The following is a 20,574-nucleotide window of genomic DNA, read 5'->3' as shown; positions in this document are numbered from 1 at the left end:
CTATCCTTTCAGGATGTGGCGGGCAGTGTCAGATGGAAGAGGTGGTGTAAATGAAACCCAGGAGTGTGGCTACCGGTGGGAGCTGAAGCCACAGAAGAGATGTAGCCATGGCAGAACACAGGAGGCAGGGAGAGGGGGGAAGTACCCCTGCTTCGCCCTTTGTCTTGCCCTCAGATTTTCCGTGAGTGCCACCTATTGTCTGAACCTTCCTGGAAGCCAGAGGTCAAAGGGGTGTGGGAATCTTTGTTCCTGAGCTCACAGAGCAGGGCAGGGGAGGGAAAGGGAATGAAAGTTCAGCTGTCAGGCAGCTTACACTTAAGCTTATGTGTGCATGGAGGGCCTGGGAGAGAAGGGTAGGGGACAGTTTTGATCCCCACTTTACAAATGACAGTGACAAAGAGATTTGCTTCAGAACTCCCAAAGAGGAAGTGGCAGGTCCAGGACTTGAACATTGAGTATGATTCAACCTCGTAGGTTCTTCTGAAGATTGGTGAGAATGAGCTGTGGTGCACTTAGAACAGGGCCTGGCTCACAGGATGTGCTCCAGAAATGTGAGCTGTTACTGGTGATGATGATGATGATGATGATGATGATTATGATTGCCGCCATTTTGGTGATGCTTAAGGACCTACCTTTGCGTAGAACTATCATGTCCCACTGTCACAGGACTCTGTGTGTGTATGTGGGGGGGTTACTAAAATGCCAGGGGACCTCTTAAGGGGGGCTCATCCTGGAACCAGGGCACCCAACACTGCTAAGGCCTGAGCAGGTTTTCCCCATGTGAAGGGGGTTGGGGGAGAGTGCCCTAAGCAATAAATACAGCACAGACAAAGGTCCAGAGGCAGGCAAAGGGAACTGAAACAACTGGGTGGAGACAGACAAGTGATGAGGTTAATTCGGTCAAGCCCAACAGAGCAGGACAAGTGAGTGCGTCCAGGTGGCATTTGGGCTTTATACTGAGGGTCCTGGGATCCATGAAGGATCCCATGTGGGGGTGACTCATAAAAGCCAGCTCTGGCTTCTCTGGGGAGAATGGATCAGAGAGCAAAAGGCTTGAGGCCAAGCTTCTCTGAAGGGATGGACTCTTCTCCCCTCAGAGCATGCTGGCTAAAATCGAGGACTTGAGAGTCTGGTGCACCAGGGTCCAAATCCCAGCTCGGACACTTACCAGCTCTGCTTTTTGGTTCTGTACCTCAGTTTCTCCATCTGTAAAATGGTGCTAGTGTTAGTACCTACCTCATCAGGGGAGGGGAAGCTATAAGGATTTCATACTTATAAAGCGCCTTAGAAGAGTCTCAGTCCATTCAGGCTGCTATAACAAAAATCCAATGGATGGTGTGACTTAAACAACAAAACATTTATTTCTCACATTTGGGGAGACTGGAAAGTCCAAGATCAAGGCACTGGCAGATTCAGTGCCTGATGAGAACCAAATTCCTGGTTCATAGACGGTGTCTTCTTGTTAGGTCCTCAGGGCATGAATTCCACTCCAAAGGCCTCACTTCCAAATACCAGCACAGTGGGGACTAGGTTTCAAATACGCATTTGGGAGGGACACAAACATTCAGCCTGTAGCAAAGAATGAGCTCTGTCAGTGTTCAGTAAAATAGAAAACCTCATTGGTGGGTGCCTGGTCCACTCCTTCAGCCATTCCTGTGGCTTTCAATCCCTGTCTGCTGACAGCACCCAAATGTGCATCTCTTTGCTGCTGCTCCTCTTAGCTGCCGACCTGACACTTTCACCTGGGTGTGGTCACAGCATCCATAACCGGAACATGCCTTCAGGCTGGACTCTTGACTTCCATCCCCCCAGCCTTCTCCAGCTCAGTAAGTGGACCCCCATTTGTCCACTACATCACTTGGGTTCCAAAAGTGGAAGTCATTCTCAACTCCCCCCATTCCTTTCTACCCCACATCTGGTTCCTCCAAGCCTGTGGGCTCAACATAAGAATATGGAACTTTTGGTCAGGAAGGTAAACCCTGTGCTTACCTCCTTCTATAACCACATTAAAATTACAACTAAATTATAGAACAACTAACTCTGAGAACCACCTGAGGACTAGGTGAACAGAACTCTACTAACTAAGGGTATAAAGAAGAAGCCATGTGGAGACTGGTAGGAAAGGCAGAGATGTGAAACAGGTGTGATGGTTAAGAATCAGGATGGGTATCTCCAATGCAAATGACATCCCCTTCTCCCTCTGAGGAGCAAGAGGTCCTCAGCCCAGGGCACCAGGGCTGAGAAGAGGAATCCCCACAACAGCTGGCTGTGAAAATCAGCAGGGATTCAGTCCAGGTGCGATGGAAGGCTGCTGTAGACTCAGGCATCCTTTTAAAGGGTCTGCGCACAAACTCACCCACACTCACCCTAAATTCCAGAGAAGGGACACTAGCTCAAAAGGCACCAGGGACATATGGAGAGGAACTCAATTCTTTGGCTTCAGGGCAAGGGGTAGGGGGACAGTTCTGTCTGGGACTAAAGTGCTGGCAGGCGACATTGTTCCTTTGCTGAACTCTCCCCACACACAGTCTGCAGGTGCAGGTGGGCACCATAGCTGAGTGTCCATCATCCTAGCTAATGTAGCTCTTCTCTGCCCTAGTGATTCCCTGAGACCTACTTTATCTGATTCATGAGCTTGGCCCAAACCTCTTGCACAGGCTAATCTATATGAGAGGCACTGCAAACTTTCCTAAAATCTCTCGAAAGTTCATAAACCCCAAACAAATGGTGGCTGGCCTCAGAGTGCCCTGTACCTCTTGCTAAGTGGCCCCAGCCTGGCACTAGTGGCAGCCAGCCTCTCAGTTCACAGCATAACCACTCCCAGGCATCTCCAAGCCCAGCACATGCAGCTACCAACTGCAGAGAATTTTGTAGCTGCTACCAGGTGCCCCAGGCTGGACACAGGCAGTAGCTGACGTTGGCCTGCGCCTGAGCCTGTACCCAAGAGGCCAGAACCAACTCTCCAGGTGCTGGCTTCACACCAGAGCACCACCCAGTTAGTGCCACAAATGACACACCCAAAGGGTGGCTTTGGCAGATAGCAGAGTTCTGCTAAATTGAACCAGCTCCATCAGGTCAGCTGCCACACAACAGCTTGTCCACTGAAGTCAGCCAGTCCTCACAGCCAGTCAGCATGAGGGGCAGTCTCACACACTCATGTGCCAGCAACAGTCAAGGCTCAACTACAATAGGAAGGTACAGACTACCCACACAAGTGACACCCTGGAACACCCGACTCAGGTGACCAGAGAGACTGCGCCACAAAACCCTACTACATAAGGCCTCTCCGACAAGACTGGGAGATGTAGGAGCTCTACTAATACATAGAAACAAACACAGGGAAGCTGCCATAATGGGGAGACAAAGAAACATGCCCCAAATTAAAGAATAGAAGGAAAGGAGGCAAATAATCTATGAGATGCAGTGTTCAAAACACTGGTTATAAGAATGCTCAGTGAACTTAGGGTAAGAATATATGATCTTAGTGAGAACTTTTACAAAGATAGGGCACATAAAAAAGGAGATGGAGCCCTGGCTGTTGTGGCTCAGTGGATTGAGCACTGGCCTGCAAACCAAAGGGTCGCTGGTTAGATTCCCAGTCAGGACACATGCCTGGGTTGCAGGCCAGGTCCCCAGTGTGGGGTGCATGAGAGGCAAACACACATTGATGTTTCTCTTCCTCTCTTTCTCTCTCCTTTCCCCTCTGTCTAAAAATAAATAAAAAAATATTTTTTTAAAAAAGGAAATGGAAACCATGAAAAGGAGCCAATCAGAAATATAGAATACAATAACTAAAATGAAGAATACATTAGATGGAATCAACAACAGATCAGAGGAAGCAGAGGATCAAATCACTGACTTAGAAGACAAAGTAGTGGAAAACACCCAATCAGAATAGCAAAAAGAAAAAAATAATTTTAAAATGAGGATAGTTTAAGGGACCTGAGGGACAACATCAGTATAACAACATTCACATCACAGGAGTACCAGGAGAAGAGAGAGAGCAAAGGATTGATAACCTATTTGAAAAAATAATGGCTGAAAACTTTCTTAACCTGGAGAAAGAAATGGACATACAGGTCCTGGAAGTGCAGAGAGTCCCAAAGAAGATGAACCTGAAGAGGCCCACACAAAGACACATCATGATTAAAATGTCAAAGGCTAAAGACAAAGAGAGAATCTAAAAAGCAGTAAGAGAAAAGCAGTCAGTTACCTACAAGGGAGCTCCCATGAGACTTTCAGCTGATAACTCAACAGAAACTTTGCAGGCCAGAAGGGACTGACATGGAGTATTCAAAGTGATGAGAAACAAAGACCTACACTGAGACTTCCCAGCAAAGCTATCAAGTAGAATTGAAGGACAGATAAAGAGCTTCCCAGACAAGAAAAGCTGAAGAAGTTCATCACTTCCAATCCAGTATTACAAGAAATGTTAAAGAGACTTTTTTAAGAAAAAGAAGAAAAATTTAAAACTACAAATAAGAAAATATTGCACAGAAAAAATCTCACTGACAAAGGCAAACACATAAAAGCAGTGGATCCATCAACACTAAAGCTAGTACAAAGGTTAAGAGGCAAAAGAAGGAATATTATATTTGCAACAATAAATTAACAAACATACACAAAAGAAGTAAAAAAATAATGACAAAAACAAAGGTAGAGGGAGTGAGTTAAAATAGTGATTTTAGGATGTGTTTGAAATTAAGCAACCATCAACTTAAAATAGACGGCTATATATAGGTTGGTATATTTGAGGGAACATGGTAACCACAAACCAAAAATCTACAAGAGAGATACGAGAAATGGAAAGGAAGGAATCCAAGCAATGCTACAGAAAGCCATCAACATACAACAGAAGTGAGGAGGAGAATGAGAAAGGAACAGAGAAGAACTACAGAAAAAACAATCAGAAAACAATAAAGTGGAAATAACTACCTATCAATAATTACTTTAAATGTAAATGGATTAAATGCTCCAGTCAAAAGACAAACAGATAAAGAAGTATACAATAGGATATTACTTGGTCATAAAAAGAATGAATTCTTACCATTTGCAACAATATGGGAGGACTTAGAGGATAGTATGCTAAGTGAAATAAGTCAGACAGAGAAAGACAATCATCATATGATTTCACTTATATGTGGAATCAAAAAAACAAAATAAATGAACAAACAGAACAGAAACAAACTCACAGACACAGAGAAGAAACTGATGGTTGCCAGCAGGCAGGGAGTTGGGGGCTTGGTGAGAAAGGTGAAGGGATTAAGAAGTACAAATTGGCAGTTACAGAATAGTCACGGGGATGTGGACTATAGCATAATTGATAATATTGTAATAACTATGTATGTATGATGTCAGGTGGGTGCAGGACTTGTTTGGGGATCACTTTGTAAGTTATTTAAATGCCTAACCACTATGCTGTACACCCGACACTAGTGTAATATTGAATGTCAACTTTAATTGAAAGATAAAAACTGAAAAATTAAAATAAAATGAAACATAGGAATCTACCCATTTGTCTGTCATGTCCATCCTGGTGCTAGCCATGGCTCACCTGGACGACGGTGGTGTTGGCAGGATGTTTGAAGGTCCTGGGGCGATAAAGAGCTGAGGAGTCTTTGAGAATCTGAAAGGAGCTCCGTGAGACTCAGGAGACTTGAGTGAGAACTTGTTTCCACCTAGAAGTGTTTTCTCAGTTGGGTTGTTCTTGAGTGCTGGGGTGGGGGACTTGCCCTTTTTCAAAGCAAGCTTGATGTGGCTCTTGAGTGAGAACTTAGAGCCTCAAAGCAGACCTCAGTCCATAAACTCTGCTCTCTGCAGGGGTTCCTGGTTCCAACACAGCTTGGGCCACACTCAGAGGAAATGGACTGTGTTTGTAGATTTCTAATGAAATTTATTGGGGTGACACTGGTTAATAACATTACATAAGTTTCAAGTGTACAGTTCTGCAATACACCATCTGTTGTATGTTGTAGATAGACCACTTCCATTGTATGTCTGTTGTATGCAATCATTGTGTGCTCACCACCCAAAGTCTCATCTCCTCCCATCATCACCCTGTTTACCCTCTTCAACCTCCCTCTACCCTCTGATAACCTTCACATTGTTTGTTGCCCGTGTCTATGAGCCTGTTTGTTTATTACTTTTTGTTTCATATGCCACATGTGAGTGAAATCATACTGTTCTTGTCCTTTTCTATCTGACATTTCACTTAGTATGATAGTCCCAAGATCCATCCATGCTGTCGCAAATGGCAATATTTCATTGTGTATATGTACCACATCTTCTTTACCCAGTTATTCATTGAAGGACATTTAGGTTGTTTCCATGTCTTGGCTACTGTGAATAATACTGCAATAAACATGGAGGTACATATATGGTTATGAATAAATGTTTTCAAGTTTTTGCAGTAGATACCCAGAAGAGGAATTAATGGATCTATTCTTAATTTTTTGAGGAACATCCTCAAAAATTTTTCTATAGGGGCTCTACCAATCACATTCCCACCAGCAGTGTGTAAGTGTCCCTTTTTCTCCCCACCCTCTCCGACACCTGCTATTTCTTGTTAATAATAGCCATTCTAACAGCTGTGAGGTGATATCTTATTGTGGTTTTGATTTGCATTTTCCTTATAGCTAGTGAAATTGAGCATCTTTTCATATACCTGTTGGCCATTTGTATGTCTTTCTGGGAAAAGTGTCTATTGAGGTCCTCTGCACATTTTTAATAGGATTTTTTGTTGTTGAGTTGTATGGGTTCTTTATGTATTTTGGATAGTAACCCCTTATTGGAGGTATTATTTGCAAATACCCTCTCTCATTCTGTTGGTTGCCTTTTTGTTTTGTTGATGGTTTCTTTTGCTGTGCAGAAGCTTTTTAATTTGATGTAGTCCACTTCATTTATTTATTTATTTTTAGAAAGGGGAAGAGAGGGAGAAAAAGAGGGAGAGAAACATCAACGTGTGATTGCCTCTTGAGTGCACCCCACTAAGGACCTGGGCCGCAACCCAAGCATGTTCCCCAACTGGGAATCAAACCAGTGACTTTTTGGTTTGCAGGCTGGCACTCAATCCACTAAGCCACACCAACCAGGGCAGGACTTTTATTTTGGGGGAGGTTTTTGATGACTGTTTCAATTTCCTTACTGTTAATCGGTCTGTTCAGATTTTCCAGTTCTTCATGATCTAGTCTAGGAAAGCTGTATTTCTAAAAACTTGTCAATTTCTTCTAGGTTATTGGAATTTGGTGGTGTGTAGCCTTTCACAGTATTCTTGCATAGTCCTTCCTATCTCAGGGATGTCTGTTGTAACTTCTTTTTCATTTCTGAAAAATTTTTTTGGTTTTTTAAAAAAATTATTGAATTTATTGGTATGACATTGGTTAATACAATTACATAGGTTTCAGGTGTACAGTTCTATAACATCTCACCTGTACACTGTATTGTGTGTTCACCAACCCACGTTAAATCTCCTTCCATCACCATTTATCCCCTCTTTACCCTCTCCTACCTCCCCCACCTCCTTTCCCTCTGGTAATCACCATGCCATTGTCTGTGTCCACGAGTTTTCATCTTTGCTAAATCCCTTCACCTTTTTTACCCAGCCTCCAGCCCCCCTCCCCTCTGACACCTGTCAGTCTGTTTCTATATCTATGAATCTGTTTATATTTTGTTTGTTAGTTTATTTTGTTCATTAAATTCCACATGGAAGTGAAATCATCTGATACTTGCCTTTTTCTGACTGGCTTATTTCACTTAGCATAATACTCTCCAGGTCCATCCATGATGTCGCAGAAGGTAGATTTCCTTATTCTTTGTGACTGAGCAGTGTTCCACTGTGCAAATGTACCACAGCTTTTTCATCCCCTCATCTACTGATGGGCACTTGGGTTACTTTCAAATCTTGGCTTATTTCTGAATTTAAATTGAGTCTTTGTATTTGTAAATTCTTGCACAAGGCAAGCCTCTGGCACCCCTTCCCTGAACTCCAGGGAAGGAAGTCATTTGAATTCAGAGACCTGTTTTTCTTCCCACCCTCCCCAAGGAAGTCTATCTCACTGACTATTGGTCTGCATTGGCGCTGTGAAGGCAGCGACCAGGGCATGCTAGAACATAAGTACTGGCCTGGATTGTGGCTCAGCAGCTGCTGGGGTCTTCTGCCAAGACTTGGGGGTCTTCAAAGGGTCAGAAGTGGTGCTGTGCTGCCAGCCTGCATAGCCTCTCAGGGAAAGATGGGTTAACTACATTGGGAGTGAATGAGTGAATGGACAGACTGGGGGTTGCCTCCAACCTGGCCCCTCCCCCAGTCACAATCTCTCACAGGCAAAGCCCCAGCTGCTCAGGCTGAGGGAGGCCCCAGTTCTCTCTCTTGGCATGAATGAGCTGACATCTTCTTTAAGGCCTGTCAAGCTTATCACTCAGGGAGGATTTGCCCAATACCTCGAGGTTTGACGGGGGCAGCCTGCTGTTATCTTAAGCCGTCCAAAGGGACATGGCCCCTGTCATGGCTCAGACATGGCAGACAAGCATGTCCCTGATCATTCATCATGGCCATGCTGCCACCCATGGCTGCCTCTGAGCCTGCTGGGCATCTGTCTGCATCCTGATCTCAGACCATCCCTCCGTGGGAGCCCATTTGGTGGCAGCAGGGAGAGGCACGGTGGATCTGTGAAGATATTTGCTCTCTGTCCCATGGGCCAACTAGCATCCAGTCATTCAGCAAACATTGTGTCAGGCCTGGGAGATTCAGTGATAAGCAAAACAGACAGAATTCTCACACCCGTGAGGTCCTAATGGCCACTGTGATCAGGGATTGAAGGAGGACAGGGGAGGTGCAGCGTGATGCTTCGGATTGGAGCCAGATGGCCCCTGTTCGAATCCCAGGCCCACCACTTACAGGGTGTGAGGCTCTGGTTAAGAGACATGAGCCTCTTATACCCAGTTTTTTCACTTCTCAGAAGAGGATAATGACAGCAACTGCCTCCTAGCTTTGTGGTGAGAATCAAATCAGTTAAAACATGCAAAGTACTTAGAACAATGCTGAACATATAGTAAAAAAATAGAAGTATTAGGGGGAAAAAAGCACAGGATGCCTTGGGGGATGGGGTACATGGGACAGGTTCAGCAGGGGCTGCTTTTGGAGCAGACGGTTATGCTTGAGCCCAGGAGTGGGGAAGTGTGAGCCTGGCCAGGAGATGGGGTGAGTGTTGATGGCAGAGTCCAGCCAGTGCAAAGGCCTGGAGGTGGGAAAAAAGCCTTGTGTGTTGCAGGAAGGGCAGGACAACTAGAGTATGGGCCAGAGAGAACACTGCATTGTGAGTCTTGTTGAAGCAGGGCTCACCTCCACCAAATTATGTCAAGGAGAGCCCCTAGGACAGGAAGCCGCCGGGCCACATAGGGACCAGGATGCAGCAAGTGTCTCTGGCCATCTTCCTCGAGGCTCCCACTCACTCCTCTATCATTGGACATTCCGTGATGCCTCCTCATTCCACAGCCTCAGCCCCAACTCCACGGGGAATGATGATGAGTTTCATCAGTCCTTGCAGAATGTCTCAATTTAGTGACCGCATCAAGCTCAAACCATTCTGCCTTCAGAAAGTTCCTGAACTGGCTGTAGAGTGTTGTGAGGGTTGTAACAACAACAACAAACACTTCCGATGATTGTTCTAATTGCTTGTACATATAGTATGAGCATGTTCCAGCTTCCCAGCAATCCTGTGAGGTCAGTACAGTTATCATGTCCATTTTTACAAACAAGGAAATGGTGTGACAGAGAGGTTAACTGACTTGCCCACTTCACACAGCAAGTGAGTGGCCGAGCCAGGACATAAACCCAGGCAGCCTGACCCCAGGACACAGTTCTCAACCATGTGGCTTGATTCTGCCATCTGAGTGGCACTAGGAGGTAGCCAGAGGAACGAGTGGCTCCTGTCGTAAGGAAGTTGTCTGGAGAGATGCTGGTGACATCACACAGGCCCCTTTTTGGGAGGACTGTGGGAGAGATCCCTGCCTGTTCTTGGTTACCAAAAATACTCAAGCCTTCTCCTGAGCATCTGGTGTTCTTTGTCTCAGGACACTGGGAACCGCATAAATGACCAGCTTTCCCTTTTTGAGTTGGCTGCTAAGGAGCCAGGAGCCAGTTTTATGGCCCAGCCATATGCTGGTTGTTCGGGTTTTTCTTAGCCTCATTTCTGTCTCTCTGCCCCCACTTTTCTCTTTTTTTCCTTTTCTCCCTTGCCAAAAAAAAAAAAATTAAGGGGTTGAAAAAAAATCTTTACAAGACCACTATGCATTCATTTTAGAAAATAAGGTACTTTTGAAGATGGCAATAAGAATCCCCACTAAGCCCCAAGTTTTAAAAAGTCCTCCCCCGAGGATATATAGTTATTGATTTTAGGGAGAGAGAGAGAGAGAGAAACGGAGACATCAATGTGAGAGAGAAACATTGAACGGTTGCCCCCTGTATGTGTCCCGACTGGGGATTGAATGGAAGCCTTCCTGGTGCTGGGGGTGCCGCTCCAACCAGATGACCTACCTGGCCAGGGCTAATCCCCCTTTAGTGTCTGCATAGTATTTCATCCTGTGAATGCACCTTAAGTTTTGAAGTCAATCCTCTTATCATCAGGCAAAATGAGGAAAAAATTCCAGTTGTCCAATTTTAAACAGCACTTTAATGAGGATGCTTGTAGCAGTGTGTTTGTCCACACGATCTCCCTGGGCTAAATTCTCAGACTTGGCTTGGCTGGGTCAAATACAAATGCAGAAACATTAAAGCTCTGGCCCTGGATTGGCAGACTGCCCTCCAGAAACATCTAATTCCCACTCTTCTATTTAATTGGCGCTATCGCGTGGTATTTTACATATCCTTGTAAACCACTCGGAGTCCTCTCTGGAATAAGGCAAGGTACAAATATATTTATAAGCCCCAAGCCACTTCTGCTTCCTGATTAAATTGTCCAGCCTCAAATGCAATAATATCCTTGTCTTATTAAGAGGCAGCTGCTTGCTCTATTCCTGTTGGCTAATCCCCGATAGCCAGTGCTGGCTGGCTGGCTACCCCCAGGATCTTGGAGCAATCCCTCCGCCCCTGGAAGATCCAGAAATTGATTTTAAACCAAGGTGTAGGTGACAGAACTGTACCCTGAGATGATGACCCTGGATGTGACAGCAAGAAAAATTTTCCTGAGTTTCTCATACTCAGTCAATCCTGGGTCTGTTATAGAGACATCAGCTTAATTGGGGCAGCAGCCTCAGCAGAAGTATTTGAAAAATCCCAGCCAGAAAGACAGTTTGAGGAGCAGCCACTGAGCATATAGCTTACCCTCTTAGAGTTCATTAGCAGGAATATTAAACTCAGAACCAGCAGCTAAGCCAAGAGAGTGGCTGGCTTCTCAGGAGCATTTGCTGCATCTGAGGTGAGACAGGCTACCCCATCGGAGGTGTCTGTACCTGGGGAGCTCCTGAGCTTTCACACCTACTGTTACAGCATTTTCTTTAGTATACGCCATTCTCTGTCCCTGAGGCTGTGACCACCAAGAGTTCATGACTTTGGTTCCAAGCTAAACCCAGTCTGGAGAGCAGGCATTTGGACACTCAAACATTGAAACTTCCAGGACATTCCATGGGTCCCCTCAGGACATGAACTGCCTGTGCATTTGATCTTGAACCTGACAAGGAGCAAAATTCAGAATCTTTGCTGTGCTGAGAGCTGGCAGCCAAGCCCAGGCATTTAATCACACTGCTGCAGAGAGCACTTCGGCGGGGCGTGTCCACGTGGACAATTATTTTAGGAAAGCCGTGGAGGCTGCCTCTCCTGGCCACTTAAATCTTGCTTCTCTTTTGCAATTCAGTATTTCAATTGTTGAGAGAACATGGATTGTTTGCTTCAAAGCACAGGGTAGGAGCTGCAGAAAGGAGATGTTAATTCTGTTGTACTGGGCAGCTCTGTTTCTGTACAAGTGAGAATTTTAGTGGGGGGGGGGTGTCAATAATTGCTTGGGGATCAAAGCCTGGGGAACAGGGATGGGAAGCTGGGACTCACATTCATTGTTTTTGTGTTGCATTGTGTTGTGTGTGTGTTTTTAAAGAACTGGATTTGTTCTGAAAGGAAGCAGAGCCAAGGGGGAAGCTTTCTTGAGTCACCCATCTTGTCTTGGGTCACTTCTCGTCTTGGGTTGCCTGTCTCGTCTTGGGTCGGGCTCGCACAGGGCAGAGCTGGAGGAGACGAGTTGAGCACAAGCATTCACCGTCAGGTGATCCCAAGAAGAACCAGTGGGGGGAGTGAGACCAGAAGCCGAGGAAACCCATGAAGGGTGAGCCAGTGAGCAGTGTACTGCCGTGGGCACCTGGAGCGCTGGTCCTAATAGGCTCCCCTGGGGAACTGTGCAGTGTACACCTCAGGGAGAGGGGTGGGACTTATCAGTAACTCCCATGAAGCGTGGATGGGGCCTGTGGGTGGGAGGGACTGCTTGCCTAGTGCAAAGGCAAAGCGGGCTCAGACCACCAGAGAAAGCCCATGGCAGTGAGGGATCCTGGGCAATTCTGCAGAGTCACGAGCCAGGCTCCTCCTGAAGCACACCTGCATGTGAGGCAGTCTGGGGAGGTGAGTGACTCCGTTCCTCCACAGGGGAGATGTGGATGTGTAAAAAGGGGGTTCTCCCAACTCAGAAGTGTGTGTGTAAGGCACAAAGAATGACTAATTACAGTAGTTTTAGATGGCATTTCTGAATGTTTTTTTCCCTTATAAATTAGTGAGGAGTCAAACTCATCTGTACAATTATATCACTTGCTCACATTTCAATAAGCTTTAAAAAAAGACTTTATTGAATGAGAGAGAGAGAAAGGTGGGCGTATAATAGCTGGAGACTCTGAGATTGTGCGTAATTCACAGCCTGGCTTATCTCTGCTACAACTCCTGGGAACAGCCTCAGTTAACAGCCTGCAAATGATCAATTATTGTGGGGCTTTGTTTCTCTGTAAAACACTTGGCTTTTATCAGAATTTCTTCGGTGTCTGTAGGAATGCATCCTGATTAGGACCAGAATCTTTCATTTCCCACCTCTCTGTTCACCACTCATCATCCCTTGCCTGGATGTGCAGTCACTTTTGCCCTGATCTCCTGCACTGGCCCAGCTCCCCAACCCCTACAGTCTGTTCCCCCCACAGCAGCCAGAGGGCGCCTGTGAGTTAGGTCATGTCCATCCTCTGTTCAGAACCCTCATGGCTCCCATTTGACTCAGAGCAAACAACAGATCCTCCCTGCTGCCTACAGGCCCTGGGCATGCTTCCCTGTCTCCTCCCTGCCCTCATCTCCCTCCTCCCCGCTCCCCCACCGCCACTTACCCCTTTGCTCACTCTGCTCCAGCCACACCAGCCTCTTCCCTGTTTCCTAAACGTGCTAAGGAATGATCTTGCCTCAGGGCCTTTGCACCTCCTGTTCTCTCTGTCTGGAACATACTGCCTAGATAGCTAGCCACATGATTCTCCCTCGCCTTCTTCAAGTCTCGACTCAGATGCATCTTCTAGTGGAGGCTTTCCCAGGCCTAAAACTACAACCCCTAACAACCCCAATCCCTGTGTCCCCTGTCACTTCTTCCCTGCATTACCTCTCTCTGTGGCACTCATTGCCCTTTAAACACGAAATGTTTACTTTACACTCAGATGTAAAGTAATAAACATTACTTACACGTGATGTTTATTTCTGTGTCTCTAATGTGCACTTCTAGAAGAGTTTTGTGTTTGTGTTTTGTTCACTGCTGTGTTTTCAGGGTACAGAACAGAGCTCGACACACAGTAGGTGCTTTACAAATACTTGTTGAACAAATGAGACCATCATGACCTAGTGAAAACAAGAGGATTGGGACTTGTGACAAACTCCAGTGCGTTCTGGGGAAGCTGAAGGGGTCCTGACCTGGGGGCCCAGCATGCGCCACCCAGTGGCAATCAGTGCTTATTGTTTTAAATTTTATTTTTCAGTTACGGTTGACATTCAGTATCATTTTATATTAGTTTCGGGGCACAACATATTGGTTAGACAATTATAAATTTACAAGGTGATCCCCGATAATTTGAGTACCCACCTGGCATTGTCATCCGTAGTTCTTGCAATATTATTGACTATATTCTCTATGTTGTACTTTACATCCCTGTGACTATCTTATAATTACCAATTTGTACTTCTTAATCCTTCACCTTTTCCACCCATCCCCTGATGTTCCTCCCCTCTGATAGCCATCAGTTTGTTCTGTGCATCTGTGAGTCTGTTTGTTCCTTTATTTTGTTCTTTAGATTCCACATATAAGTAAAATCATATGGTATTTGTCTTTCTCTGCCTCATTTAGCATAATACCCTCTAGGTTCATCAGTGATGTTGAAAATGGTAAGATGTAATTATTTTTTATGGCCAAGTAATATTCCATTGTATATATGTACTGCATCTTCTTTAACCAATTGTCTATTGACAGATACTTAGGTTGTTTCTCTATTTTGACTACTGTAAATAATGCTGCAATGAACATAAGGGTGCATATATCTTTTTTGAATCAGTGTTTTGGGGTTTCTTCAGCTATATACCCAGAAGTGGAGTTGCTGAGTTATAAGACAGTTCCATTTTTAATTTTTTGAGGAATCATCATACTGCTTTCCACACTGGCTGCACCAGTCTGCATTCCCACCAACAGTGCACAAGGTTTCGCTTTTCTCCACATCCTCTCCAGCACTTGTTTGTTGATTTATTGATGGCAGCCATTCTGACAGGTACAAGGTGATGTCTCATTGTGGTTTTAATTTACATTCTCTGATGATTAGTGACATTGGATATCTTTTCATGTGTCTGTTGACAATGTGTATGTCCTCTTTGAGAAGTGTCTATTTAGGTCCTCTGCCCATTTTTTATTGTAATTGTCACTCATGGATGTATTTATTGATTTTAGAAAGAGAGGAAGGTGGGGTGGGGGGAGAGAGAGAGAAAAAAAACAGATGTGAGAGAGAAATGTTGATTGGTTGCCTCCTGAGGGCCCCTGACTGTACGTGTACTTTTTCTGATGTATGGGATGATGCTCCAACCAACTGAGCCACCTGACCAGAGCTGCTCATTATTTAAAAAAAAAAAAAAATTAGAGAGAGGAGAAGGGAGGGAGAAAGAGGGGAAGAGGAACCTCGATGAAAGAGAGAAACATCAGTTGGTTGCCTCTCATATACACCCCACCGGGGACTGAACCTGTGACCCAGTCAAGTGCCTTGACTGGGAATCAAACCAGTCACCTCTCACTTTGTGGGACAGTGACCAACCCACTGAGCCACACTGGTCATGGAGGACTGCTCATTTTTTAAATAGGATTTTTTTGGGCATTGAGTTGTATGAGTTCTTTATAAATTTTGAATACTAACCCCTCATTGAACACGTCATTGTCAAATATCTTCTTCCGTTTGGTAGGTAGTCTTTTTGTTTTGTTGATGGTATCCTTTGCTGTGTAAAAACTTTTTAGTTTGATGTAGTCCCATTTATTTATTTTTTTGTTTTCCTTGCCTGAGGTGATAAATCAGAAAAATACTGCTAAGAGCAATGTCCAAGTTTTGGCAGTGGGTGTGTTTTGAACTGTGTACAAACTTCTCTGACCGCAGAGGACCCCTTCTCCAGCACGCTGGGTGACACTGCCAGGGTTCCCAGGACTACGGCTTGGGAAACACAGCTGTGATCGATCCCGGAGCTGCCTGAGTGATGTAAACTAGCTTGAAGTTTCATTAGGAGGGGTCTGAAGGTGATGGCTTCTGTCAAGGGCCTGGAGGTCTCTGAGAGAATTGTCACCCTTTGGCCATTGCCTTGCTTGGGCTTCTCAGGAGCAGGGGCAGGGGTGGGGTGGGAACAACAGTGCGTATCCAGAGTTTATGTGTTGCCCTGGACTGGGGAAGCAGAAAGAGGGGTCCAGGTTTGGGTGTCAGTACAAGCAGGCTTCGTTCTGTCTTTTTCTAGAAACAGCCTAAGTGCCCATCAGTAGATGAGAAGATCAAAAAACTGTGGTACATTTACACGATGGAATACAATGTAGCAGAAAGAAAGAAGGAACTCCTACTTTTTGCAACGGCATGGTTGGAACTGGAGCCTATTATGCTAAGTGAAATAAGCCAGCCTGTGAAAGACAAATACCATATGATCTCACTTATAAGAAAAACCTAATGAGCAAAATAGTACCAGAGGCAAGAAACATGGAACAGACTGACAGTGGCCAGAGGGAAGGGGTGGGGGTGGATAATGATGGGAAGAAGGGGAAGGGATTAGCTAAAGGACATGTACGAATGACCCATGGACATGGACAGCAGTGTGGGGACTGATTGTGGGAGCAGGGGGTGGGATAGGTGGAGGAGGGCAAAAGGGGAAAAACTGGGACAACTGTAATAGAATAACCATTTTTTAAAAAGGCCAATCTCTAATGGTTGTTATGGAGGCAATGCTGTGTGTATGCAAACGTGTGTGATTGAATAAATTCCTGTCTTGTGGAAGGGCTCAAGTCCCACAACTCCTTGTCATGTTCTTTAACCCCTCAGTCTTGCCATCTGTAAAGTGGGGTTCCATGCATCAGACACTCGGCACCTACTCCGGCACGTTCCTGGGGTCCAGCAAAGGGCATCTCTTGTTTCTCTGGGTCCCCTGTCTCCCTCATTAGGTTCCTGCTTTCTAATCCCTGACCTCCCCACAGACCCTCTTCCAAAGCCCAGAGGAAGGCTGGCAACTGTATACTTCGGCCCAGGCCCCTGATGGGAAATGCATCTGCACGGCGGTGATCCCTGCCCAGAGCACCTGCTCCCGAGATGGCAGGAGTCGAGAGCTGCGGCAGCTGATGGAGAAGGTGAGAACCTTCCATGTTCCTTGGGGAAGCTGGAGAACTCTCCCAGTCCCCATCCTGCCCCCTGGCCCCATCCAGGTCAGCCAGGGCCACATCTAGCCATACAGGTTATTCAGAGCTGGCAGATAGCCTGCCTCCCATCCAGGTGGATATTTTAGTTAATATCTGCTCAGTGATTCTTCGGAGGAGGAGCTGAGTGCTGTGTGGGGACCAGAAGGAAAGAGGCCCCCATGGCAGCATCTGTGCCTCCTGCACGTGTGGGCTCCGGCCTGCCCACTGTGCACACCCCACTCAGCCCTGTGGTTTGCCAGACTCACCTGCTGAAAAGGTGCTTGGGGTCCCTTGGGGAGGGTTCTCACCCTCTATCCCAAGAGGCTTGTATAAAGATTCCTTCCCCTCTGGTTGTGGCCAATAGAAAACGGTCCCCATTCAATACATCCCTTTACAGTCTTAGTGCCCTTTATAGACTGATTGCTGTCCCTTGCCGCTGCCCAGCTGACTGCCCATTAGACAGTTCTAATGTTGGTGTTAAAAGGCACTGGCTGTCTCCCAGCATCACTGTATAAAGGGGGAAGCTGAGGCTTGGCAGAGGACAGAAGACACCCTTCTTGGCATGAGAACCTCCCACCCATGAACTCCATAGGGCCCTGCCCTAACCTCAACACCAGAGCTGCTTTCCCCAGCAATCTGGGGTGCCCATGTGATGTCCCCTGATTATTGACGATGGCTGTATAATGTTTTGTGGTAGTCAGGGTGGGTATCAGGCTGTTGGCTTTCTGAGAACTTCCAAGTGTCATGTGGAAAGCCTGTGTATTTCAATAAGCATCCAGTGCAGCCTTTGAGTTCACCTTAGCCAGTGGGGCTCACCTTGGCTTTGTGCAGCTCACTTTGCCCAGTTTGGGTTAGGAGAGGCCAGGTCTAGGGAATTCCAGTTTACTCATTTAGCCAAAAAGTATTTATTAAGCATCTGCTGGGAGCAATGCTGGGCACTAGGGATTACTGCCTCCATCCTGAACCAGGCAGATGAATAGGAATGTTCCAGATAATAGTCATAGCTGGGAAGATAATAACCAGCTAACATGGTCAGAGAAGGCCACTCTGAGGGGGTGGTGCTGGAGTTGAGACCTGAAGGATGAGAAGGAGAGGCTGTGGGAAGATGACGGGAACAGTGCTTCAGGCAGAGGGATCTGTGAGTGCAAAGACCCTGAGGAGCAAAGGAACTTAGAATCTGTGAGAGTGAAGGGGGCTGGTGGCTGGAGTGGATGAACATGGAGAGGGGACAGGCAAGGGGGCAGAACCATCCCACAGGGTCTTCAGGGGAAGGAGGTGATCCAGTCTTCGGAGAAGCTCCCTCTGGCTGCTGTGTGAACTGCCCATTGGGGGCTAGGGTGGGAGCAGGAGGCCAGGGAGGAGAGGAGGGTGGTGAAACGTGATGGTGGCCATTCCAGGAAGAGCCAATGGATGGAATGGGCATGCCTTTGGGAGACTGCTGGTAAGATCATGGGAGGAGGAGGTTGGTTGGGTGCTTGCCAGGTCTTCTCTGTGGCATCTGCAGGGAGGGGGTGGGGGCAGGAGTCTGGCTTTCTCTAACCCTCCCAGTTCCTAGGTCCAGAATGTCTCCCAGTCCATGGAGGTCCTTGAGTTGCGGACGTATCGTGACCTCCAGTATGTACGCAGCATGGAGACCCTCATGCGGAGCCTGGATGCACGCCTCCGGGCAGCTGATGGGTCCCTCTCGGCCAAGAGCTTCCAGGTGGGTCCTTCTGGGTTCAGGTCAGAGGTCAAAGGAAGAATTAGGAATGATGCCCATTTTTCTGAGAGTGGGATCACATCTGGGAAGACAGAGATTTGGCTGGGGTCTAGGGTCCAGTATGGGCTAAATGTCAAACATAAGGGGTGAGGTTATGGGTCAAATGTTGGGGTCGTGTCTGGGTCAAAGGTCAGGAGTAGGGATCAGCGACAGTTCCATCTTGGTGGGCAGGAACTAAAGGACAGGATGACGGAGCTGTTGCCCCTGAGCTCAGTCCTGGAGCAGTATAAGGCAGACACGCGGACTATCGTGCGCCTGCGGGAAGAGGTGAGGAATCTGTCCGGCAGCCTCGCAGCCATCCAGGAGGAGATGGGTGCCTACGGGTATGAGGACCTACAGCAGCGGGTGATGGCTCTGGAGGCCCGGCTCCACGCCTGTGCCCAGAAGCTGGGTATGCCTTGATCCTTGACCTTGACCCCTAACCTCCTTGCCCAACCCCAATACGCAGAAGCTAGACAGTTTTGACCTCTAGCTTCTAAACTTTGACTCTTAACCTCCCTTCCCAAGGCCAAATATAGACCCTCAAAGCTGGAAATGGCCCTGACCCTTGACTTTTAGCCCCTCACTCCCAACTTAATTCCATCTTGGAACCAGATCTCTGGATCCACTCTCAACCCTGGTCCCCACTCTTCCCAATCCCACTTCATCATTGCTCAGCCTCCCTTGGGCTCTTTCCACCCCCCACTCCCTTATTCCCCCTGTTCCTGCCTCCCAGGCTGTGGGAAGCTGACCGGGGTCAGTAACCCCATCACCATTCGAGCCATGGGGTCCCGCTTTGGCTCCTGGATGACCGACACGATGGCCCCCAGTGCGGATAGCCGGGTGAGTGACTGTGCCCATTCCAGGGGTCAGAGCCTGGGAGGGACATAGCCTGTGGCTGTCTGTAGGTGCCTGGTGACTTCACACCAATGATTCTCTTGTAGTCCAAAGTGTCTTGGGATCTCCAGTGCCCTTGGACCTCCCCTTGCCTGTCTAGTGACTACCAAGCGATTCAGGGCCCTCCAGCCCTATGAATCCCCAAGTCTGTTGACCTCTGACGACTGTATAGAGACTAATGTTTACTAGTACTACTGACCAGCTTCCAATGACCACTGACCTTTAAGTAACTACCTAGTAATAACCAGTGTCTTCACAGAACTAGGGACCACTCCCTTCCTGCATCCAGCACCACTCACTGACTTCCAGTGGCCTCCGTGTTCACAATTGCCCATCACCTCTGACCCACAGGAACCACCCATCCACGAACTGCCTGGTGACTATGCTAGTGACTGGTATCCTTGCCATGAGCATTGGCCTCCCAGGGATTATGGTGGTTCAACTGGGTGGCTAAGAGCTTGGGTTTGGTAATCAAATTTGGATTTGCGTCTCAGTTTCACCAATTCTTAGTTGTCTAAGGTTCCTTAATGTCTCAGATACTCAATTTCCGTATCTTCAAAAGGGCCATGATGATGTCAGCATTAAAGCTTTTAAGATGCATAGCCCAGTAACCAGCTCTAGTAAGGGCACTAAGGCTAGTGAACATGCTAATAAACAGGCTGACCAGTGAGGATGGTGAAGATGCTGATTGCAGGCTTGGTCATCTTGTGGTCACAGGGGCTACCATGGGCAATGAATACAAGTGACCTCTCATCATCGAATGGCTGTCCAATGACCAGTAACCATCCAATAGCCAATGGCCAGTGAATTCCTGGGTCCAGTGAGACCCCAGACACTGCAATTCCCCAATCCTTGGGGACCAAGCACCATCTATTTAGTGTGTGTTTTAGTGGCACTCCCTGATCAAACAATCCTAGTCACTGGGACTATGACAGGTCATGAATGGTCACTGGTCATTCCATGACTGACTAATGACTACTTAGTGACCATTGGCCCTAAAGAGCATGGTTGATTCCTGAGTGGTTGCTGGAGACTTTGGGTCACTGGCAT

General features: G+C 46.9%; 1 protein-coding gene across 3 annotated transcripts in view; it reads left to right on the top strand.

Moving 5' to 3' along the window:
- The window catches only part of OLFM2 (olfactomedin 2), a 69,176-nt gene that overhangs the window by 45,834 nt on the left and 2,768 nt on the right, over window positions 1–20,574 (top strand). For all 3 annotated transcript variants that reach the window (XM_045853183.1, XM_045853184.1, XM_045853182.1), the window contains exons 2-5: window positions 16,692–16,841; window positions 18,445–18,591; window positions 18,820–19,039; window positions 19,364–19,470. In XM_045853183.1, coding sequence (XP_045709139.1) covers window positions 16,692–16,841; window positions 18,445–18,591; window positions 18,820–19,039; window positions 19,364–19,470 — 624 coding nt within the window. The remainder of the gene's footprint in view (window positions 1–16,691; window positions 16,842–18,444; window positions 18,592–18,819; window positions 19,040–19,363; window positions 19,471–20,574) is intronic.

Source organism: Phyllostomus hastatus, unplaced genomic scaffold, assembly GCF_019186645.2.
Source record: "Phyllostomus hastatus isolate PE091 unplaced genomic scaffold, TTU_PhHast_1.1 phas_contig_98, whole genome shotgun sequence".
Taxonomy (NCBI): Eukaryota; Metazoa; Chordata; class Mammalia; order Chiroptera; family Phyllostomidae; genus Phyllostomus; species Phyllostomus hastatus.
The sequence above is the reverse complement of the archived record's forward strand: the minus strand, read 5'-3'. Positions and strand labels throughout refer to the sequence as shown.